We start from the raw sequence: 19,610 nt of genomic DNA on the forward strand, positions 1-19,610 counted from the left end.
CTGATCCAGGAGTGCAGGAAGCACCCTCAGCCCTCTCTCTCTAACTTCCCCCAGCGTGACGGCCAACCTTCCACGAGCCAGGTGCCCCCGTCAGTTTCAGTCTCCTCTGTTAAGCTACAGAAAGTTACAGGAAAGGAAAAAATTGCTCCCATTGGTGTAACCTGGTCTTTGAAGATTTTTCTCTCCCTCCTTCCTTTCCCCTTCCAACCCCTCCCACCCCCCCCATTCTCTCCCCACCACGCACACACTCACAAGCACACTTAACACGCACGCACTCCTCAAACCCTTAATACTTCTGTTACCTTCAATTCATATACACGACCAATTCAGGACTGACCTTAAAACCAAAGTGACATGTTAATAGTCATGAGATCAAGAAGGTTTCCTCGGGAGGGGAGGAGATGGGAGGCTGAGGAAAACCCTCTCACCCCTGCCTGGGAGTTTTAAGGACGGTCACTTGCCCGTGGCAAGGTCAGCACCTGGGCCAGCCCGAGGAGCGTCCCAGCTGCCAGACCACGAGGCCCTGGACCCTGCAAGCACAATTTCTGGACCTCACCCCATTCTGGAACATCCTTCCTCAGGCAAGACCAGCAGGGAGAGTTCTGGGTGGCCACTGGGAGGCAGCTTTGGTGAAGGGCATGGTCACCTCTGCCTGAGTTTGTCAGTAGCTCAACGCATGACCCTGGTATGAACAAAAACCGGTGGCTGTGTCTGGCCACGTACCCAACACCCACTAAACTGGGTGAATTATTTTTTCCACAGCTCACCTTGATCTCATACAGATAATTCCATGCGGGTTTCATACATACATTTTATATATATATATATATATATATATATTTATATATATATATTTATATATATATATACATATACATACACACACACGTATACATACACACATATACATACACACACACATATATATACTTTATATATATATGTAAATGCGTATATCCATATGTACACATATACATATATTCACACTCACACATACAAACACGGAACTATACACACGTTTTCGCAGAAAGAAGTCCTTGCCACAATTTGGCTTTTTGGGGACAGTGAAATTGACAACGCAGTATCTTGTTCCACCAATCCCAGAAAATCAAGAGTGGTGCTTTAAAAAAATGCAATTCCAAAATCCGCTGCCTTTCTTCCTTTTTAAAAAAAAGGTTAACAAAACTTTTCTTCCAAAGTCGAGAGACTTAATTTCATTTGATTGCACCTCTGCAAACGTGTAAAAAATTTTGAAGTAGACTAGAAAACGATGCCATGATATGGCTGCATGTCACTGTTCCAACGTCACCACCTCCACAGCCTGGCCGTCCATGGTGACTGCGCTGTCCGATATCCTGGTGGTCACAGGGGCCATGGCCACCTGCACCGGCCCATTGCCCTGGGCGAGGCTGGTTACCACAGTCTGGTACATGCTCACAGGGATCTGGACCAGTCCTGGGGAGACAAGGGGAGACGGTTGGTGGGGATTGGGTGCAGCTTCCCAGATGCTGGCTGGACAGGGCAATGAGCTCCAGCCCTCAGAGTATCACTGTCTGCAGCCTCAGGTAATTGCACACCCACTGTCCAGGCACGAATACAACCCTTTTCTCACCCCATTTTAATTCTTTAAAACAGACTATCAGGAAAGAAAATTTGGAGAAATTGTAGAAACATGCCTCAGAACAGGGCCTCCCCAACTTGCCAAGAGATGACCCTGCCTGCCGGCCTACCTTCAACTTTAGGAAGCATACACAGGCCCATCAGATGTGAATTCTCCTCTCAACAAGTCCATCTCTTCTGACTGCCTTCTTCTCCAGGAAAGGCCACCATTAATTTTCTCTGATATTCTGCTACACTGACTTCTTCAACCCTCTGGCTGCCTATGCTCGTTTCTCTCAGCTTGAAAAAACTTCTCCCTCAATCCTTTCCTGTCTTCTGGCCATTATCCCTCTCCTCAGAGTCAGCTTATTTAAAAGAGAGAAAAAAAAAAAGCCTAGGTAATTAGTTTTCTGATATTAGATTTCATAGACCAGTAAAATTTTTAAATACGTTCTGGGGTCAACTTTAAAAAAAAAAAAAAGACCTCCAACTACCTCCTAATATCACTATTATTTTAGAAAGGAGGGTTTAACAGAAAGAAAGGAGGAAGCAAATAATTTCAGAAAAGGGCAGTCCTCCCTAAGAAAGGAAAGTTGATAATTTTATATAACATTAAAAAAAAGATTTCCAATTAAATAAGACAGAATAAATGCACATATAAAATTCCTCTTCCTTCTAAAATAAAAATTATAGTGAAGGAGGAAAAAAAGATATAAATGAGGGATGTCAACATATTTCTGGAAGATGCAAAGCAAACGTAAAGGGGTTCTGACTTATCAGAGAAGGGGAAGCTGCAACTCCTGTGTCCCAGAGAGCTCAGGACATGGAGGCTCAGCCACTGCAGAACGAGAGGAAGAAGCCAAAAACAGGCGTTAGCTGACAGCTTGTATTCAACTGACTGGACCAGCGGGTCCCACCAACCCCAACACCCAGACCTTTGTTGACAGGACATCTGAAGTTCACCCACTGTATTGAGAAACTGACCCGGGGAGGCTGCAGGGAAGACCTACGGTGACATCTGGTGGGTGGGGAGGTGAGGGGAAGGGGGTGCGGAGACAATGAAAAACCTGGTTTGCGGCCCTAATATTTACCACCCCAAGGCCTACAGGCCACCCAGCTCTGCCCTGCATACCCCAACTATCAGTGTTTCAGTGTTTCACTCTTAGGGAACACAGAGGGAACAGAGACGATGTGGGGAGCAGAAAAAAACAAAAACGAATGCCCCCAAACTCTAATATCTTCAGAGAGAAAAGGCTTGTATCATAAAAGTGGACAGCTTTATTAAAAAGGAATGAGAGAAAACTTCTTTAAAAATCAAATAGATGAAATCCATGCCACAGAAAGATCAGAAGGTTAAGTCAAGGAAATCTAGAGAGCAGGAAAGGTTAAAAGGTGGAAAGCAGGAGACCTTAAGAGGTCCAAGCTCTGATAAAAGAGAATTCCGAGACCAGAAAAAACAGAAGGTAGGAAATCATCAGACATGTTGTAAGTAAATTTCAAGAACTGAAAAATGTGAGTTTCAGATTGAAAAGGCCCACTAGGTGCCCAGCAGGACAGATGAAAAAAGATCCAGACGCTAAGACACAGCTTTGCAAAATTTCACAACACCAGGGATAAAGCAAAGCTCCCAAAAGATTTAAGGAAAAAAAAAAAATCGTCATATACAAAGAACTGGAAATCATAATATTGTGGGACTTCTCAAAAGCAAGCCTGGAGGCTAGAAGATGATGGAGCAATGTTTTCAAATGTCTGAGAGAACATGCTTTCAGCCTAGAATTCTCTCTCCAGACCATATATGAAGTGACACCCAGGTCAGTTAAGCGTGGGGGCAGAATAAACACATCTGCAGACTTGTACGGGCTCTAAAAATTGGCCCGCCATGCACACTTTCTTTCGAAGCTCTGAAGGATGTACCCTACAGAAACGAGAGAGAAAACTTAAGAAATAAGTGGCCGTGGGGTCTAGGAGACAGAGAATCCACTGTAGGGAGCGTGGGGGCAGCAGGAGGGCCCAGGAAGGGGGCTGTGCAGCACGTCTGAGAGGACAGGGGGGAAGTGGCATGAGCTCGTGGGATAAAGTACCTCGAGGGGTCTTCCAGAATTGGGTAGAACCGGTGATTACTCCTTAAAAAGTAGAAGAAAAAAAAAAGCAAGGATTAACCATACCCACTCGTCTTGGCAGTGAACAATTTTTTTTTTGAACAATTTTTACGTTTATAAAATTTTATGTTTCTAACAATATAAACATAGAAACTGAGTTATCAAAAATTGATAACAAATAACGTCTCAACTCAAGACTATTGTTTAGAGCAATAAAGATACATACCAGAAAAAAGAGCATCAAGTGTTGCCCTTGGGGTACAAATATTTGTTTTTAAAGGCTTTTAGTCCTTTTTGTCATTTAAAACTATATATCACTTTGATGAAAATAAAAATTAAAAAATTTTAACAGAATATTTCCTAATGCAAAAAAAAATCAAACATAAAATAAAAGGTTATTTTACAATGTCAAATTGTATCTAATTGTTTTCTAGGGGTAAGTGTTGCCAGTTTAGAAATAAGTATTCTATGATGCAACCTGAAATGGGGCTTGAGGTTCTGCTTTGTCGACATTTTTGGAAATCCAGGCTCACCCTGGTGTGTGTTAATGGAAATGCAAGGCATGGCCCACCATCCTCACACTTGAGATGCTGGGACCTAAAAGGAGGAAGGAGGAGGCCAGCTCAAGCAGGCTGAGGGGCCACGGCACGCACTGGCTTCAGAAGGCTGTCGGGTTCAATTTCTTTCATCTAGCCCTTTGCAAATGGCTCTTACATGTCTCTAATCAATTCCTCTTTCCGTTCACCCCCCTTCCTGCCACCTGTTATGTTTCTATAACTCGTCATTCCCCAACCTCAAATTTTCAAATCCCCTGATGTTAAAAAGGTTCACAAAGCCTATAATAAAGTTCAAATGTTGGGTATGGTATTCAGAACCTCTTGTGATTTGTCCAGTCTCATTTCCCTTACTCCCTGTGCTCTGGGTATCACCCTGGACTATTCTCAGTTCCCCAACATATTGGTCACATTCCTTTCTCTGGGCCTTTGCTCAAGTTGTACACTAACTAGAATTCCCTTACTGCCCACTCCTTCCCCTTTAAAACCCCTCTTGGAAGCCTATCCCAGCCCTAGTCAATACTGATAGCAGCCTCCTTGGGGTTCTCAATAACCACTCGACAGTGGGGTATAATCTGGCTTGGCCCAGTTAATGTATGTAGATAGGCCTTCCCACTAGACTGAAGGCTCCTTCAAGGCCAGGCTTGGCTCTGGTTCATGTTCTATTCCCCACAGTATGAGGTACGAGGTGTGCCAAACACTGGCATCAACACGGCCTCAAGGGCAGCAGGCCAAGGGACTCTATTGTTGGCCTCGACCAACATGCAGCTGGGCTCTACTCCCCAGTGTCTAGACTCCAGGCATGGGCCTGAGTGTATCTGAAGACCAAATGACCCCCTTCCATCACCCCAGTGTATCTTGATCATCTTCACTTTCATCCTCTCTTCTGGTCACAACAGAAAAAGTCAGTGAAATAACCCAAAATGCCCTGTGGCAAAACCAGGACACCTCCAAAGAACCCACATGTTAGTAAACAGCAACCAAAACCAGAAGCAAAGATCAGTCTCATTTCACTGTTGTTGCTTATGGGCTTGATTCAGTTCCAAAAGCTCCAAGCTTGGGGAACAAGTTACATACTTTACAAATACAGTGAATACTATGGGTGGGGAGCTTCTTCCTGACTATGAGCGACCGTCCTGGGTTAGTGATGGGGTGGAGAGAACCTTGAAGAACTGTGAGACTTAAATCTCTTCCACCCTGGCTTACGATGTGTTTGGGTTACCTAGGGTGCGGGTCCATGCCCAACACTGTTGTTAAAACACTCTTTAGTATCGTGGAAGATTTTCCCCAAAATAAAATGGAGAAAGGTTCAAATGCAAAACTACGACACTGCTATAACCAGAATGATCTTTTGAACACAAACTGATCTTGTTGCACTCTTTTACAGTTCTTCAGTGGTTTCCAATGGCCTGTGTGGGATGTAAAGTCCAGATCCCTTTGCAGGTATTTCAACCCTTCACATCAGCCCCTGTTGCTCAGTTCAGCCTGGTGATCCATGAATCCTCACCCACTGTACATTCCAGGCAGGTGAACTATTTGATTGAGGTTCTCTCCACACACACCTCCATGGTGTGCACACACTGTGACTTCTGCCTGGAATGACTGTCCCTGGCTTGTTCCTCGAATGGGCTTCTATTCTTCCTTCAATAGTCAGCTCCAATCTCTCCTCCTCTGTCTTAGCTCCTCTTTCCCCAAGGGCCCACAGCACTTTGCACTGGCATCCATGGAGGCAATGGTCATATTCTTTATCACTGTTTGCATGTCTTATCTCCAAGGAGACTGTAAATTCCTTAAGGGAGAGATGGAGTCTCCATACCTGAGTCCCTAGCGATCAGCAGGTGCTCAGTAAATGTTTTCTACACTCATGAATGAAACCTGCCTTCTGAGGTTTCACAGGTGTCCTCGCCTAGGGACTAAATGACTGAAGTGGGTGAGTCTTCAGGTGATCAGGCTGTTTCAGAATGGGAGCTCTCAGTCCAGAGAAAGCAATACAAAAACAACTACACTCAGAGCTCACCCAAATAAAACCATTTTTAAAGATTTCACCTTCTGTCCTTCACCTCACATCAGGGAAGGAGTAAATTTGACCTCTACAACTGGGTGATAAAATGACTCCCATACAAAGCTGTCTCGAGAGTGAGTGACTGATGACAGCGACTACATATCTAAAAAGCTTCTCGGAGGTAGAAATTCCACATACAGGGTCATTTCGTAACCTCTAATGCCTTGAAATCCCAAGTCCGTTATTTTCTACATGCAGTTTCAGTCTACCTCTACCTTAAATAAGTGCATTACCATCCCATTGTGGGGATTTTAGAATCTCTCTCTCTCACACACACAGCCATTCTGACATGGGATTAGATTAAATCGACTCAGTGTCTCTGACCTAGCAGCCTTTATGTCTGTGGAAAGGGGGAGGGGGCTAGAGGCTTGGAAACCCAGCGTGCATTAAATCGGCGGCTGCCCTTGGAAGAGAGATGATTAAATGCTGAGGTTCAGTAATCAGGCCAGGATTGTCCCTGCATCTGCTCAGCCTGCCCCTGATTAGCCCTAATCTAGAAGGCGTATGTTAACCTAAGCTTGTATTCGGGGTCATTTTGATTGATTAGGCAACAGGAAGCCCCTCCCATTCTACTTTAAGGACTTGAAGTTCCCCTTCAAGAGAACTTCCTAGTAATAAGACTAGCACAATCCTAGTAATAAGACTCTCCTGGCATTTGTGCAGCACTTTTCAAAGCCCTCTCACACCCACTGCATATCACTAGATTTCTGCTAAGACTCTGTAGCAGTAGGCAGGGCAGGTATTCTTCGCTTTTGCAAATGATAGGCAAGTTCCTCTGGCAGAACTACGGACTTATAAAGGCACGTACTTAACAAAATCCTGAAGATTTTAGTACCCCAATCTCTAATACCCCCATCTTTCAAAGCTATAAGAAACCTTAGAGTTCTTCAGTTTAGAAAATCTAACCCCCCTTTTCTTAAAGTTCAAAAGTAAACAGATAAAAAGTTTACTTAAACAAAACAAAACACGGACTGAGAGAGACTGAGTGACTTTTTTCCCCCTCAAGATGACCGAGTTCGTGGTAAAGTGAAGCATCTGGGAGCCTTTGCACGCACTAGTAAGCCCTTACCATCGAACACTATGTCCAGCAGGGACCCAGAAGGGAGAGGACTACCCACTTTGGGCTCACTGCTGCCTCGCCTCTCAGGCTTCTTGGTAAGGTTTACAGAATTGGCCAAAATGGAAAAAGAGGCCAAAAGAGACTCAGGAACTTCAGGTCCCAGCACAAGGATTTCCTTGTCAAATAGCAGTCAGCCCCAAACCCTGGAGGAACTGCTGACTCCAGGACCACATTCCCCTGTAAAAGAAAATGAGACCTGACCCTGCTCTGTTTTTCTACCAGCTGGGTATCATTCTTGAACCCAAATGGTCAAACACACTCCTCCCACTCTTCTCCCACCTCAACAAGTGGCGATTACATCCTTCCAGTTGCTCAGGCCAGAAACTTGGAAGTCAAGCCATCTTTGACTTCTCGTGCAATTCATCAGCAAATCTTGTCAACCCTCCTTTCAAATATAAACCCAGGATTCAACCACGCTGACTGCCACCATCCTGGACAAACTCCTATCCTCTCTTGCCTGGACTACATTTTAGCTTCGGCCCTGGCCCCACTGCACCCTGTTCTCCCCTCCACAGAAGCCAGAGGGATCTTCTAAAACTTCCACACGCGGTGATGGACATGGAGGCACATTCTGAACATTCAGACATTTGCTTGGCCTTGTTTTCTGCACAACAGGAGGTCATGAGGTTCTGTAGTGGTCTGTCTCTGATGGTGTCACCAGGGGAGGCTTTGTGGTAGACCATGGGCACCAATGAGAGTAAATTAAAGGTTAGTGTCACAGCCTTGCACACTCTGGATTTATCATTCATGAGCTGATCTACTCTATTCCTGACCCCTTGTGAGGTAATGAGTTTCGTCACTTACCTACCATGTAATGGATCTCTCTCACACACGCGCGCGTGTACACACACACACGCACACACAAACGTATGCGTATAATTGGAAGTTACTTAGGGGAATTAATTCATTTTTCCCAAGACTAACTTCTTTTAGTATTCTGAGATTTGATGAATAAATCTATACGGCACAGTTAGCTAAACCTTCTTGGAATACTGTTTGGCAGTGGCCACCCCACCACCTCTCCCTGCCTTTTTGGCGGCTCTCTACTAAAGGAAAAATAAAGTCCAAATAGCTAATAGATGAGGGATTACACCAGCCTTTCCCATAAATACTCTATATTACCCCTTCATCACAACCATATCTGTCCTCTCAGTATACCCTAACCATCACATGTATTTACTCAGGCAGATTCCTCTGGCCTAGAATTATCCCTGCCAACCTAGGTCCTGTTCTTTCAACAATTTCCCTGTCTTTCAGGGGTTCCCCTAGACACAACAGCCCACCAGGTTCTCTCCTTCAGGGGATTTGACTGCCTCACCATTCGTTCGGCACCAGATCTTTGCTAACCTGTTTCTAAATAATTCGGTTTTCCCTATACAAATCTGCTTACTTAGATTGTTGGCAGGACTATGTCTTTGAATACTGAGCAACCTGAACATAGTAGATGTTAATAATTGAATATGACAATTGATCATGTTCTTCATGATTTTCAGAAACTTGATTACATTCCCATTAGCCTTGGCCTCTGCAGCCTGAAGAGGCTTAGAGCCTTTTACTCTGCTCCAGAATGAGTAGGATTTTCTCCACAACATTATTAAGGTAGCACAGCCAAATGCCGTATGGTAGTTCAGGTGCATTTTATGTGAGGGTAAAATAGAAGGTTTTATTTCCATTAAAGGCTTCCCAGGCAGAAAAACCTACGTGTGAATCCTGGCTCCTTCACTTACTGGCTTGTGAGCCTCACTTTCCTCATACATAAAATGGTCATTACTAATTTCACAGCGTTGTTGAGAATTAGATGTGCTGACATAGATAAAGTCTGGCACAGTGCCTGGCACACAGTAGGTGTACAATAAATGTCAGCTGCTTTCAAAGATGACTTTGAATAAGAGGTTTGATGAAGTCTGGCTAGGGTCACAGATGTTAGACTAAAGCTCTCAGGAAGCAGAAAGGAAAGCAGAGACAGCACAGATCTCCTTTCAGCAGCAATTTGCTCCTGCCAGGAAGCACATCATTCGCCAAAGGCCTTCAAAGATGTAAAGATTAGAGATAAAAACCATGAAATCAGGGCAGATGGGCTGGCAGGCAGCTTCCTTTCTGAATGCAGCTATGGTCAGAACAGGCACTGGAACTGCACCATGACATATATGAAATAGCTGCTGATTCAGTGCATCAGTAAATAAAAAACCTAGGCTAAACCATTAATCAGTATTAAGAATGTTAAATATATGATCAGGGACAGTATGATATGATATCATCATGCTGATAAACTTCTAAACCCAAAAACTAATAACACAGGCTAGAGCCCAGTAGAGCACAGAGCTGCAGGCCTAGTCAGGGTCACCCAGAACCACAGACTGCCCTCCCCCCACCCCACTCCATGACAAGATAGAGCAGGACAGACGGCCTGAGGAAGAATGGGCCTTTCATTTGCCCTCACAATCTGGGAAACCTTTGGGAATTGTTGTTTGCTGTAACTGAATCTTTCAGCCCAAAGGCCTTCCAAGTTGGTCATGGAAATATCTTTAGCTGGAAGAAAAATATTGATAGTTGTGAGAGAAAAACAGCTAAACAAATAAATTATCAAATAAACACAACAGTTGGTGGAAACGCAATAATTCTTAGAGCCCAAAGGAAAAATTCACAATGTAATGCCTTCTGTGGCTTATGGACATGAAAGCGAACTGTATGTATCAATATTAGGAAAATGCTGGCTTAAATGGGGAACCAGAAGACTGTGACTGGAAGGGATCAGAATAAATAAGAAATGAAACCACGTATTGTATCACCTAAGTCACTTCTGCAGTTTTTAAAGAGCCATCGAGGGTATCTATAAGTGTTTTTAGGGATGACAGGCAGGAGGGAAGTCCTTTAAAAAATCTTATCTTCAGGTCTGGAAAGAAGTTTACATCAGTGCCTGACATCTCAGGAAAGCCACTATTATATGAAGAAAAATAGGCATGTTGTGTTCTGGTATAGAAATGGGAGAATATGAAGGGAAATCAGGTAAAGAAGCTAGTGCAGTAGGCAGGTGGCAGGCAGATAAAGAGGCTGAGAATAACAAACATGGACCAGATGGAAAGAGGACAGACGAGGGCGAGAAAAGGAAGGTCATGAAAAGAATGTCGATATCAAATGAAAAGGAGCTCCAGGTAACCCTCATAATAGTAAGACAAGGGGGAAACAGAAAAAGCATTTCTCTCCCAGTGGTTCTGTTTCTGTTATATTAGCTGCTTCTGGGACATTTAATCTTCCTTTTCCGTGTTCTTTAAGTCCGTGGCTTTTGAGGGCATTTGAGGGATTTATGGATTAAAATATGTATTACATCTGGCAAGTACTGAATATTCTCATGAAGCCAATAGCAGCCTCACAGGTACCCTGGTGTAACAGGCACTTCTCAGCATCCAAAGTTTTCTCCCCTCTCTCTGGGTAGGACAGTGTCACTGTGTCCTTAGCCTTGATTTTGCAGACCACCAAGAAAATCCTCTTGCCTGTATCCCATAAGCCAAACGTTAAAAGTGAATTCATTTTTACTTTATTAGTGAATGTATTTCAAAACATATTTTGGAGATATAATTTCACAATTCCCTCTTGAAATTACTGAAGTGCCCAAGAACATTAACGAAACCAGGGTTTAGTGCTTCAGAGTTCAGAATCACCATGGTTTATATCCTGGAGACTGAACTCCCAATGTGAGATTGAACAAGCCGACTCCAAGGCCTGTTGTCTGACCAAGAGGGCTTTAAACTGAAAATGGCAGGAGAGGAAAGTGTTCAGCTAAAGCCTGTGGGACATGTATATGCTAGGGAGGACATCTGATCAGAGATGTACAGAAAAGGGCAGGAGCTATACAGTAAATTTCCAGAGATCACTGGGAAGGGAGGTAGGGAGAACACCCAAAGTCTCCAAAGTCTATGTTGTGGACAGGGTGTGAGCAATATGTGAAGAGCTGATATCTTTAAACAGGAAATAGAGCCCACGTGACAGAAACCTCAGGAGAAAGCTACCAAGCTGTTTAAGAGTTTGCAATAGTCAGGTGTAGAAATGAATACGAGGGCCAATCAGGAGTTATCCAGAGTTAAGAATGGAGAGTTATTTATTTTTCTGTTATTATTTTCAATTTTTTTATTATGGAAAATTTCAAATAGGCGCAAAAGGAGAGAGACGAGGGTAAGGACCCCCATCCCCAGCCCCATGTGCCCAGCATCTGGTCCTTGCCTCCTCTATCTGAACAGGGAAAGATGAAGGCAAAAGGCTTCCAAAGATGCTCTCCTGATTCTTCCACCCCTCACTTAGCCCAGTCTATAGAGCACCATTTAGAAAGCAAGCAAACAAACATCACTAGAACTTTCTAAGAGCATGCAAAGGGCAGAATTAAATTTGCTTTAGGCAGTAAGACACCTGAAGACAGCATACTGGAAAGTGGAAATAAACAGTTATGGGGTTTGACGGTCACAAAGAAAGAAATCTATCTTATAAACTTCATTTTAATCGATTATTTATCCTGCCTTTCCTACCTGGACTGTATTTAGCATAACCAAATTGTTAATGGGAACAAGTTCTTTATAAAAGAATTCCAGCTAATAAAGGCAGAAGGAATAATAACACTAGAGAAATCACTATTTTGAAACGCTTGGTGAAATAATGGATCTACACAAAGTCATCAATGGTTACTAAAACCATTAGGTGATCGGGTGATGAAGAGTGTAGAACAGAGGAATCCCACCACCCAGGCAGGATGCAGCACCTGGAAGGGTATAGCCTCCTAGTTACTCCACCCTCTAGCCGCTTCCTTCCTTCTGCAGAGATGAACCCCCTGTGGCGTTCTGTCAGCATCCACTCGCAATGGGCCATATGCCATACAGAGGCCTGACAGGAATACAGAACTTTTAAAAAGCACTGAGCAGGAAGGGCCCCCAGAAAGTGGTGTGGAGAGGCAGCGGCAGGAAGACTGCCTCCACCCACACCCTGGTGCCTGGGCCACAAAGGTGTCTCTGACATCCACCTGAGGAGGTTTACAAATCCTTCGGCAAACGTGCCAGCACAATGAGCGCCGATGATGCACATGTGTCTAAAAGCAGATCTTACAGTCAGCTCTTAGCTGAGCCAAAGGCAGGAGAGGTCATTTCCTCCGTACCACGCCGTTACACTGGAACTTATGATGTGCTTTTCTTGTAGCAGACTTACTTACTTTCTTTTTTTAAACATCTTTATTGGAGTATCAGACTTACTTTCTAATTATGTCTTCTTTAAGCTAATATGAAAACTAATTTGTATTCCTTAAGAACACAGCAGCTGGCTGGGGGTGAAGGAGATGGGCCAGGCTTACCCTGGCTTGCTTAGAGAAACTGTCCAAGGATTTAAAATGTGTCATGGGTCATCTGCATACCAGATAATCTGTGTGTGGCAACTAAGAATTGACTATGTTTACATTTATAAAACCGACAGGCCATTTCTGTCTCATAGGGCTGCTCTGAGGATAAGCAACATTATATTTATATGATTTAAGTTCCTGAGAAAAGAGGTACTATTATTTCATATAGGTTTTCTCCCAGGAGTCAAATCAACCATGTAGTAGCTACTAGAGGCAGACAAATGGAAGAAACAAGCTTAAAGGTCCTGCCCTTGCTCCCCAGAGGAGCTGAAAATGGAAGATGCCACCAGCTCAGTGCTCCACTCCCGGGAGTGTTGTTCACGCCCCATGTCGTGCACAAAATGAACAATCCATATACACGCTCTTGGCCCCTGAGTGTTCACATGCCCTCTTGTCCATGAGAAGCTCTGTTTAATGAGAAAAGAACTCTCAAGTCAAATAGTAGGGAGGGATGTGAAAGCTTAAGGAAGGGAAGGCCAGGAAGCAAGTCAGCTGTAAGTGGGCATTCCTAAAATTAAAGTCCTTTCTCATGGTTACAATTCATTATTATCATCATTATTATTGTTTTGTGAGGAGTGAGCAGGGGGTGGGGAAAGGACATGAGATTCTTGGAGGAAAAATAATTTTAAGGTGAAAAGACAAAACTTATAGTCAAGTAACATGGCTGGAAGTTGTTCCAAAAACATTCAGGCAACTTCCTTTTCCCCTTCCAGCAAGCCTGAAATTCAAAGTCCAAGGCTCACTTAAGCAGTCAAGACATTTCAGGAGGTACAGACCAATCTCTGAAACAGTCCTGTACACAAGAACTCACTGTGAAGATGGGCACATTGTATTTGTGCACTGACAGTAAGGTGGCTATAGAGTACTTGAAACGTGGCTAGTGTAACTGAGGAACTGAGTTTTTAATTTTATTTGATTTTAGTTAATTTCAGTTTAGAGAGGGCACAGCTCTAAAACCTTCCCAGAGCTTCCAGTGAGCCAACTCCACACCATAAGCATGCTTCAGTTGCACACACACTGTAGAACATAAGTGTTGCCTTTGTTTAGATGGAAACTCAATCTGAAATTGGATGCTCTGCACTTGCCTAAAATATATTTCCCTGGCATTCCTCTTATTTATATCGCAGGTTTTTTCCTTTGCTGCCCTACCCCATCAACTTATTTTAACATACCCTACCTCCTAGGCTTGTGGGTGAGAAAATTTATCAGCATTTGAGAGTACTATAGTATAGCTATACATTATAGCGCTACAAGTAGTAGGGAGAGGCTGGGCTGGGAAGAGTCAGAGAATTGCTGGACGCCTCTTTAGTGAGCCAATCTGATAGCAGTGTCTTTGTAGTCTCGCTCAGAGCAGTGTCTCAGTTTCCATATTTAGACCCCTTCAATGATTCTCAGATCCATTTGCTAGCTTTACAACGGAAAAGATGTTTTTACCAATTCTACTTTTGAAAACCTCACTTAGGCTCTGAAAATCTCTAAATTGGGGCCTTTCTAATAATGAAGATTTGGTATAATTATAATGTCACAGGCAATTGTGCTGACAAAGTAAAATCAATATGTCTCCTTGCTGGGCCTTTGCTCTCAGTCTGACCAAGAGGAGGAGAAAAGAGGCTTTGTCAGGAGCAGATACGCAGTGGGAGGCGCCGGGAAAGCAGATCTGCTGAATGAAGCAGGTGCCACTTAGACATTCACTTTACTGACTCCGACCACAACCTCCCTTTCATTTGATAGCCTGCTCTTGGCAGGAGGATGGGGAAAGAGCATCACACAAAAAGGAAGCACGTTCATCCTGTTCAGTTTACTGCCCTGCTAGGCTGCTGCTGCGGAGTTCTGCACATTTGCTCTTTATGAAGCAAACGGTAGAGCTGGGAAGTGAATCCCTGTATTTATACAGGTAATCTGAGAGCCAGAGGGCCCCAAACCATACTGGCTGAGCTGTGCAAGCTATTAGAGTTAATAACAGTGTGCTGACATTCCTTCAAAATCCTAATGGAAGCATAAGTAAAAAGAGGAAAGTTCCCTTTACCCAAGAACCTTAAAAACTTTATTCTGTAAGAATATTTCCTGTTATGATATTTTGTTCTTGTGTGAACAGTGATTAATCCCCTTTTTACATGCTCAATTAAAACCGTTTTTTCATCCACATATTGAATAGAAATGACTCCAGTTAAACTTGCCCAATTATGGCTCTGGATTTGGTATGCAAAAAAAAAAAAAAAAAAAAAAAATCCCTTTACAGAATATTACCTGCAATGACAGGCACCAAGATTCTGTCTTGGTTACAAGGAGCTGGAATCATCTAAGACCAGAATCTGTCTTTCGAATACAAAGACTCAGAAAGATCTGGGGACCTAAAGGGAAGGAGAATGAGATAACGAAACATGTAACTTGGCCTTGAGGACACAGGGGATGGAGAGGATACCATGGTCAGTGGTATCTATCTGCCTGATGGCAGGCACCTTCTTGGGAATCTCTGCTCTGAAGCCCTGACCTGAGTCCTCTGCCCAGAATATCCCTGGCTTGTCAAGTTTCCCCAAGCTGAGAATACCTGATACAGTCAGACCAACCTGGCTTCACATGTGTGCTAATTCCCTCTGGGGCCCCGAGGAGCCAACTCTGAAGACATTCAGCTTTCAACATGTGAAGTATCTAAAAGCATCTGAAAGACATGGCCATGGCTCAGATGAGTACTAAGAATAGAGACCAAAGTATAGTGGTCATTCCATTGTAAAGGCCCTCTTTTTCTCTGCAGGGCCTAGATTAGCAATTCCTGGTATAAAATGATAAATGCCTGAGGCCACCCTGGTGTAGTGGAGACGACACATCCCCTCTGGACTTCCAGACTCTGCAAGGAGAAAGATGAATCTAAACATCACGACACTTTTTTTTTTTTTGGCCGCACCATGTGGCTTGTGGGACTTTAGTTCCCCGACCAGGGATTGAACCTGGGCCCTCGGCAGTAAGTGTGGAGTCCTAACCACTGGGCCGCCAGGGAATTCCCCACAATGAGAGCTATTCTGGAAGGCCTTTTGGACTTCAGGAGGTCACAATGAAGGGAGTAGGAAAGGAGGACAAGATTCTATGCTGTGAAAGGGCTCGGTGAGTAACATACATAGGGCAGAGAACTGTAACCCCCTTTGGGCTCTAGAATCAAGAGCCCCATTACACATCTCCATGTTCCCATTTCTCAAAAGCAGCCATGTTTCCTTGTGAAATCTGGAATTCACCCAATGGTAATAGCTTCTTTCAGCCTGTAAGCCACCAGGCTCTGGATATTTAATTCTTTTTGGGGTCATGATAAATCCATTAGAGCACCTGACCTGAAGACAGCTGTAGTTGAGAAGAGAAATTTGCACTTGCGGAGCATCCAAGTGGAAATGGCCAAGTGGCCTAGGTCATGAATAAGGCGACGAGGAAGTGGGTGTAGGTGTTGCCACTGCCTCCTGGCTCAGGTTTTCCTGCTCGGAACTCTGCAGTGCACAAAAATAGGCCAGTTCTTCTTGCAAACCTCTGCCCAGCTGTCCACTGGCTGCGGATTACTGTAGTCACGTGGCAGTTTTTTAGCAAAGGCTGGCTGTCTCTGTGCTGAGGTCACTGGGAAGGGAGGCTCATGACGCATTTCTGCTGCCCTCCCCTGTGCAGAGGGGCATAACTTGCCAGAAGACTACAGTATTCCTGCCACAGTCTTTAGATCGGCGCTGTCCAACAGAGTGTTCGGCAACGATGGAGATGTTCTGTATCTGTGTGGTCTATTAGTAGCCAGCTACATGTGGCTATTTAAATTTAAATGTGAATAAATTAAAATTAAATAAAAAATTCAGTACCTCAGGCCACATACGGTTATTAAGCACTTGAACTGTGGCTAGTGTGACTGAATGACTGAATTTTAAATTTTATTTAATTTTAATTAACTTGCATTGAAATTCAAATAGCCACATATAGCTAGTGGCTACTGTATGGGACACACTTTTATTTTATTTTATTTATTTTATTTTTAAAATTTTTTGGCATGGCTTGCAGGGTATCTTAGTTCCCCGAGCAGGGATTGAACCCGGGCCCCAGCAGTGAAAGCACCAAGTCCTAATCACTGGACTGTCAGAGAATTCCCGGGACACACCTTTAGATCTTGGCTTTTGATGCCATTTACTTATTGGCTTCTGTTAAGATTCATCATGACACTGACTTCTAAAGTGAGCAAAATATGGCTATGACCATTCTTCAAAACAAGCCTGCAAAAACAGTGAGCCACATCAAGTAATAGTTTAATCAGATAAACAGTAAAGATGATTTTCATTTGTTTTATACCTTCTTTACTTTCTTGGTTGGGTGGATTGGCAAGATGGAGTGAAGGGGGAAAAAGGGAGCCCACAGAGGCAGTAGAAACAGTCCTGGAGATCTGGGTTTGGTTTCCAGTTTCACTATTTAGTAGCTGAGTGACCCTGGGCACATCCTAGCTTTAGCTGCCTCTGCAAAACAGGGCTATAAGCTCTGTTCTACCCACCTTACTGGGTGAAGGTAGAACAATGCAGACTGCTTACTTAGTCAACTGCAAGGCAGTGGTAGTAGTAGTAGTAGTAGTATTGGTTAAAAAAAAAAACACAAAAAACAAGAAAGGAAGAAAAGGAAAGGAAAGAATGTAGAAAGAAAAGAAAAAGATGAAGGCCCTAAATAATAATGCTTAACGCATACAGTCAAAAGGCAAATAAAGAGCAAAACTGAAACAGTTATTTTCCCGGTATGACATCTACCAACATGCTTCCCAGAACAAAAACTTCATCTCAGGAGAAAAGTTAGCTGGCTGAAATGGGGAAAACCCTGTCTGCAAACAAAGTGTGTTTCCCAGAGCAGCCCAGGGAGGACAGATTGCGAGGCGTGCTGTTCCGAGCGCTGCCCTGGCTACTGCAGTTCCCCAGTGTGGCACCAGCTTCTCAGGCAGCCTCAGATGCCAGTCCCGTTCATGCACTCAGCCCTTACCCTTCTTCTTTCTGAGCCACAGCTCAGAGCCTCCTTATCTTATTTGTTCTAAGAAGTAATCTTTTCAGGTCTCTGAGTATGTCCCACTCCCCCTCCACTTAAAAAAAAGACATGATTCTGAAGGGGAACAGTTGTATTACAGATGAACCTTCATGTGCTTTTTCTTACAGAACAGGCAATGCCTCAGCTTGGTCTGACTGACACCATCCTAGTATCTTAGCTTCCCTTCAGGTCTCCCTGTCAGTGGAAAAGAGGGCCATTTACTTTACAGGAGGGTGGCCTGCAAACCCAGAGTGCCATAGGCGCTGCTCTCTAGGGACTGTCAGGGTGCGGGGCTTGCAGCCTGGGACTCTCAGCTCACACTGAACACTGGTGCTCAGGAGCTGCCTGCTTCCAGTCCCGGAGGCACTGAACTCCCCATCTTTGCATTAAAGGTACAGTATCAAAGAACACAACAGTTCTTTTCAAGCTATTATCATGCTTTAATGGTGACTGAATATGCACATTTACAGTAAAACTACACTTAATACCGTGGACACATTTCCTAAATTAATTTAATATTTACATCTCCACTGACTCATTTAGGAACAAGTCCTTATACTAATGTGTCCAGAGAATGAGGAAAAGGGAGAATGAGAGATGTATTTTATAGTTTATCAAGATGAAGACTGGCATTTTCTCTCTTATTTTTAAAGAAGAGCTGGAACAGAAGGACATGCTGTAAGTAATAATGGATGATGGTGGTGGTGATAATAAGGAAAAAGTGAAAAAAAGTCACCTTTCATGATGGAAGTTGAAATGCTGCTGGAAGAGAACAGCAGCCCTGGCCCAAGGAGAGTGATATAACCAAATGCAGGAGCCATTAAACAATATCACCTTCAATTTCCTTCACTCAAGGTTATAGAAAAGGCTATGATCTATTCCCATTTTTACAGTATTCATCTCTGGAGCGTAAGTTCTTCAACTGCATAAGGTAAGCATTTAGATCCGTCCTAAAGACAGGAAAGCAGGGTCTATGACAGTACTATGCACTCTGTACAACTTAACATATCTGGGGCAATGCTGGAGAAGAAAGTGATGCTCACAGCTAATAATAATTTCGTGTTTACGATGGCTCTATAGCCATCGTACGATGCCAAGCACTATGCTAAGCACTTCACAGGACTCATTTTGTTTAATGCTCACAACCACCTTATGAGCATGGAACTATCATCATCCTAATTTTACAGCGAAGGCTCAGAGAGGTTAATGTGCTTGCCCAAGAACACAGAGCTTGGTAGTGGTGCAGCTTTCAGAGTATCCATCTAGGTCTGCAGGTCCTCCCATCTCCCTTGCCCCTCCTTTTACCCTCAGTGCCACACCAGATACTCACAAAGTGAAATGACCCTAGCCACACTCTCTATAGCAGAGGTTCTTAATTTGGGGAGGGGGTGGGGAAATGGGAGCTCTCTCTGATCTATTTGCACATCTGATCAAAGCTGTGGACCCCAGAAAAATATAAAACTTTTCTGCAGAATTTCTCAGGGTCCACAGACCCAGGTTAAGGATGCCCTAACATTTGTATAATATACATAAAGTATGTTTCCACAGAAAATTAAAACACACACATGTTGCCCCCTTCAGGTCCAGCTGGGCTTACCTCTTTATAGTAAGTACAGGACAGACCTTTCAGCCATCCCATCTCATTTGGGAGGCCTTGCAGGATAGGAATGTGTGCTCCTCATGCAAGGGCCCCACCCAAAAGTCCTGCTCCCTCTGAACTCCATGTTTCTGTCCTCATCCACCTACTCTTTTATCCCCCTTGTTAAGAAGGCCAATTTTTTTTAAA

The 19,610-nt window shown here is 43.7% G+C and overlaps 1 protein-coding gene across 14 annotated transcripts in view; it reads right to left on the reverse strand.

The window, feature by feature from the left end:
• Window positions 1-1,044: 1,044 nt before the first annotated feature.
• NRF1 (nuclear respiratory factor 1) overlaps window positions 1,045-19,610 on the reverse strand; it is a 135,729-nt gene continuing 117,163 nt past the window's right edge. For 7 of the 14 annotated variants that reach the window (XM_027101950.1, XM_027101942.1, XM_027101949.1 and 4 more), the window contains 2 exons: window positions 3,681-3,722; window positions 1,045-1,455 (listed from right to left, as the gene is read on the reverse strand). In XM_027101950.1, the coding sequence (XP_026957751.1) occupies window positions 1,292-1,455; window positions 3,681-3,722 (206 nt within the window). In that variant the 3' untranslated portion in view covers window positions 1,045-1,291. Of the gene's footprint in view, window positions 1,456-1,730; window positions 2,438-3,680; window positions 3,723-15,055; window positions 15,160-19,610 lie in introns of those variants that run through there. The other 7 variants (XM_027101947.1, XM_027101951.1, XR_003431890.1 and 4 more) reach the window with 6 other exon arrangements.

Source organism: Aethalodelphis obliquidens, unplaced genomic scaffold, assembly GCF_003676395.1.
Source record: "Aethalodelphis obliquidens isolate GAN/ISIS:26980383/991018 unplaced genomic scaffold, ASM367639v1 scaffold5, whole genome shotgun sequence".
In the NCBI taxonomy this organism is placed as follows: domain Eukaryota; kingdom Metazoa; phylum Chordata; class Mammalia; order Artiodactyla; family Delphinidae; genus Aethalodelphis; species Aethalodelphis obliquidens.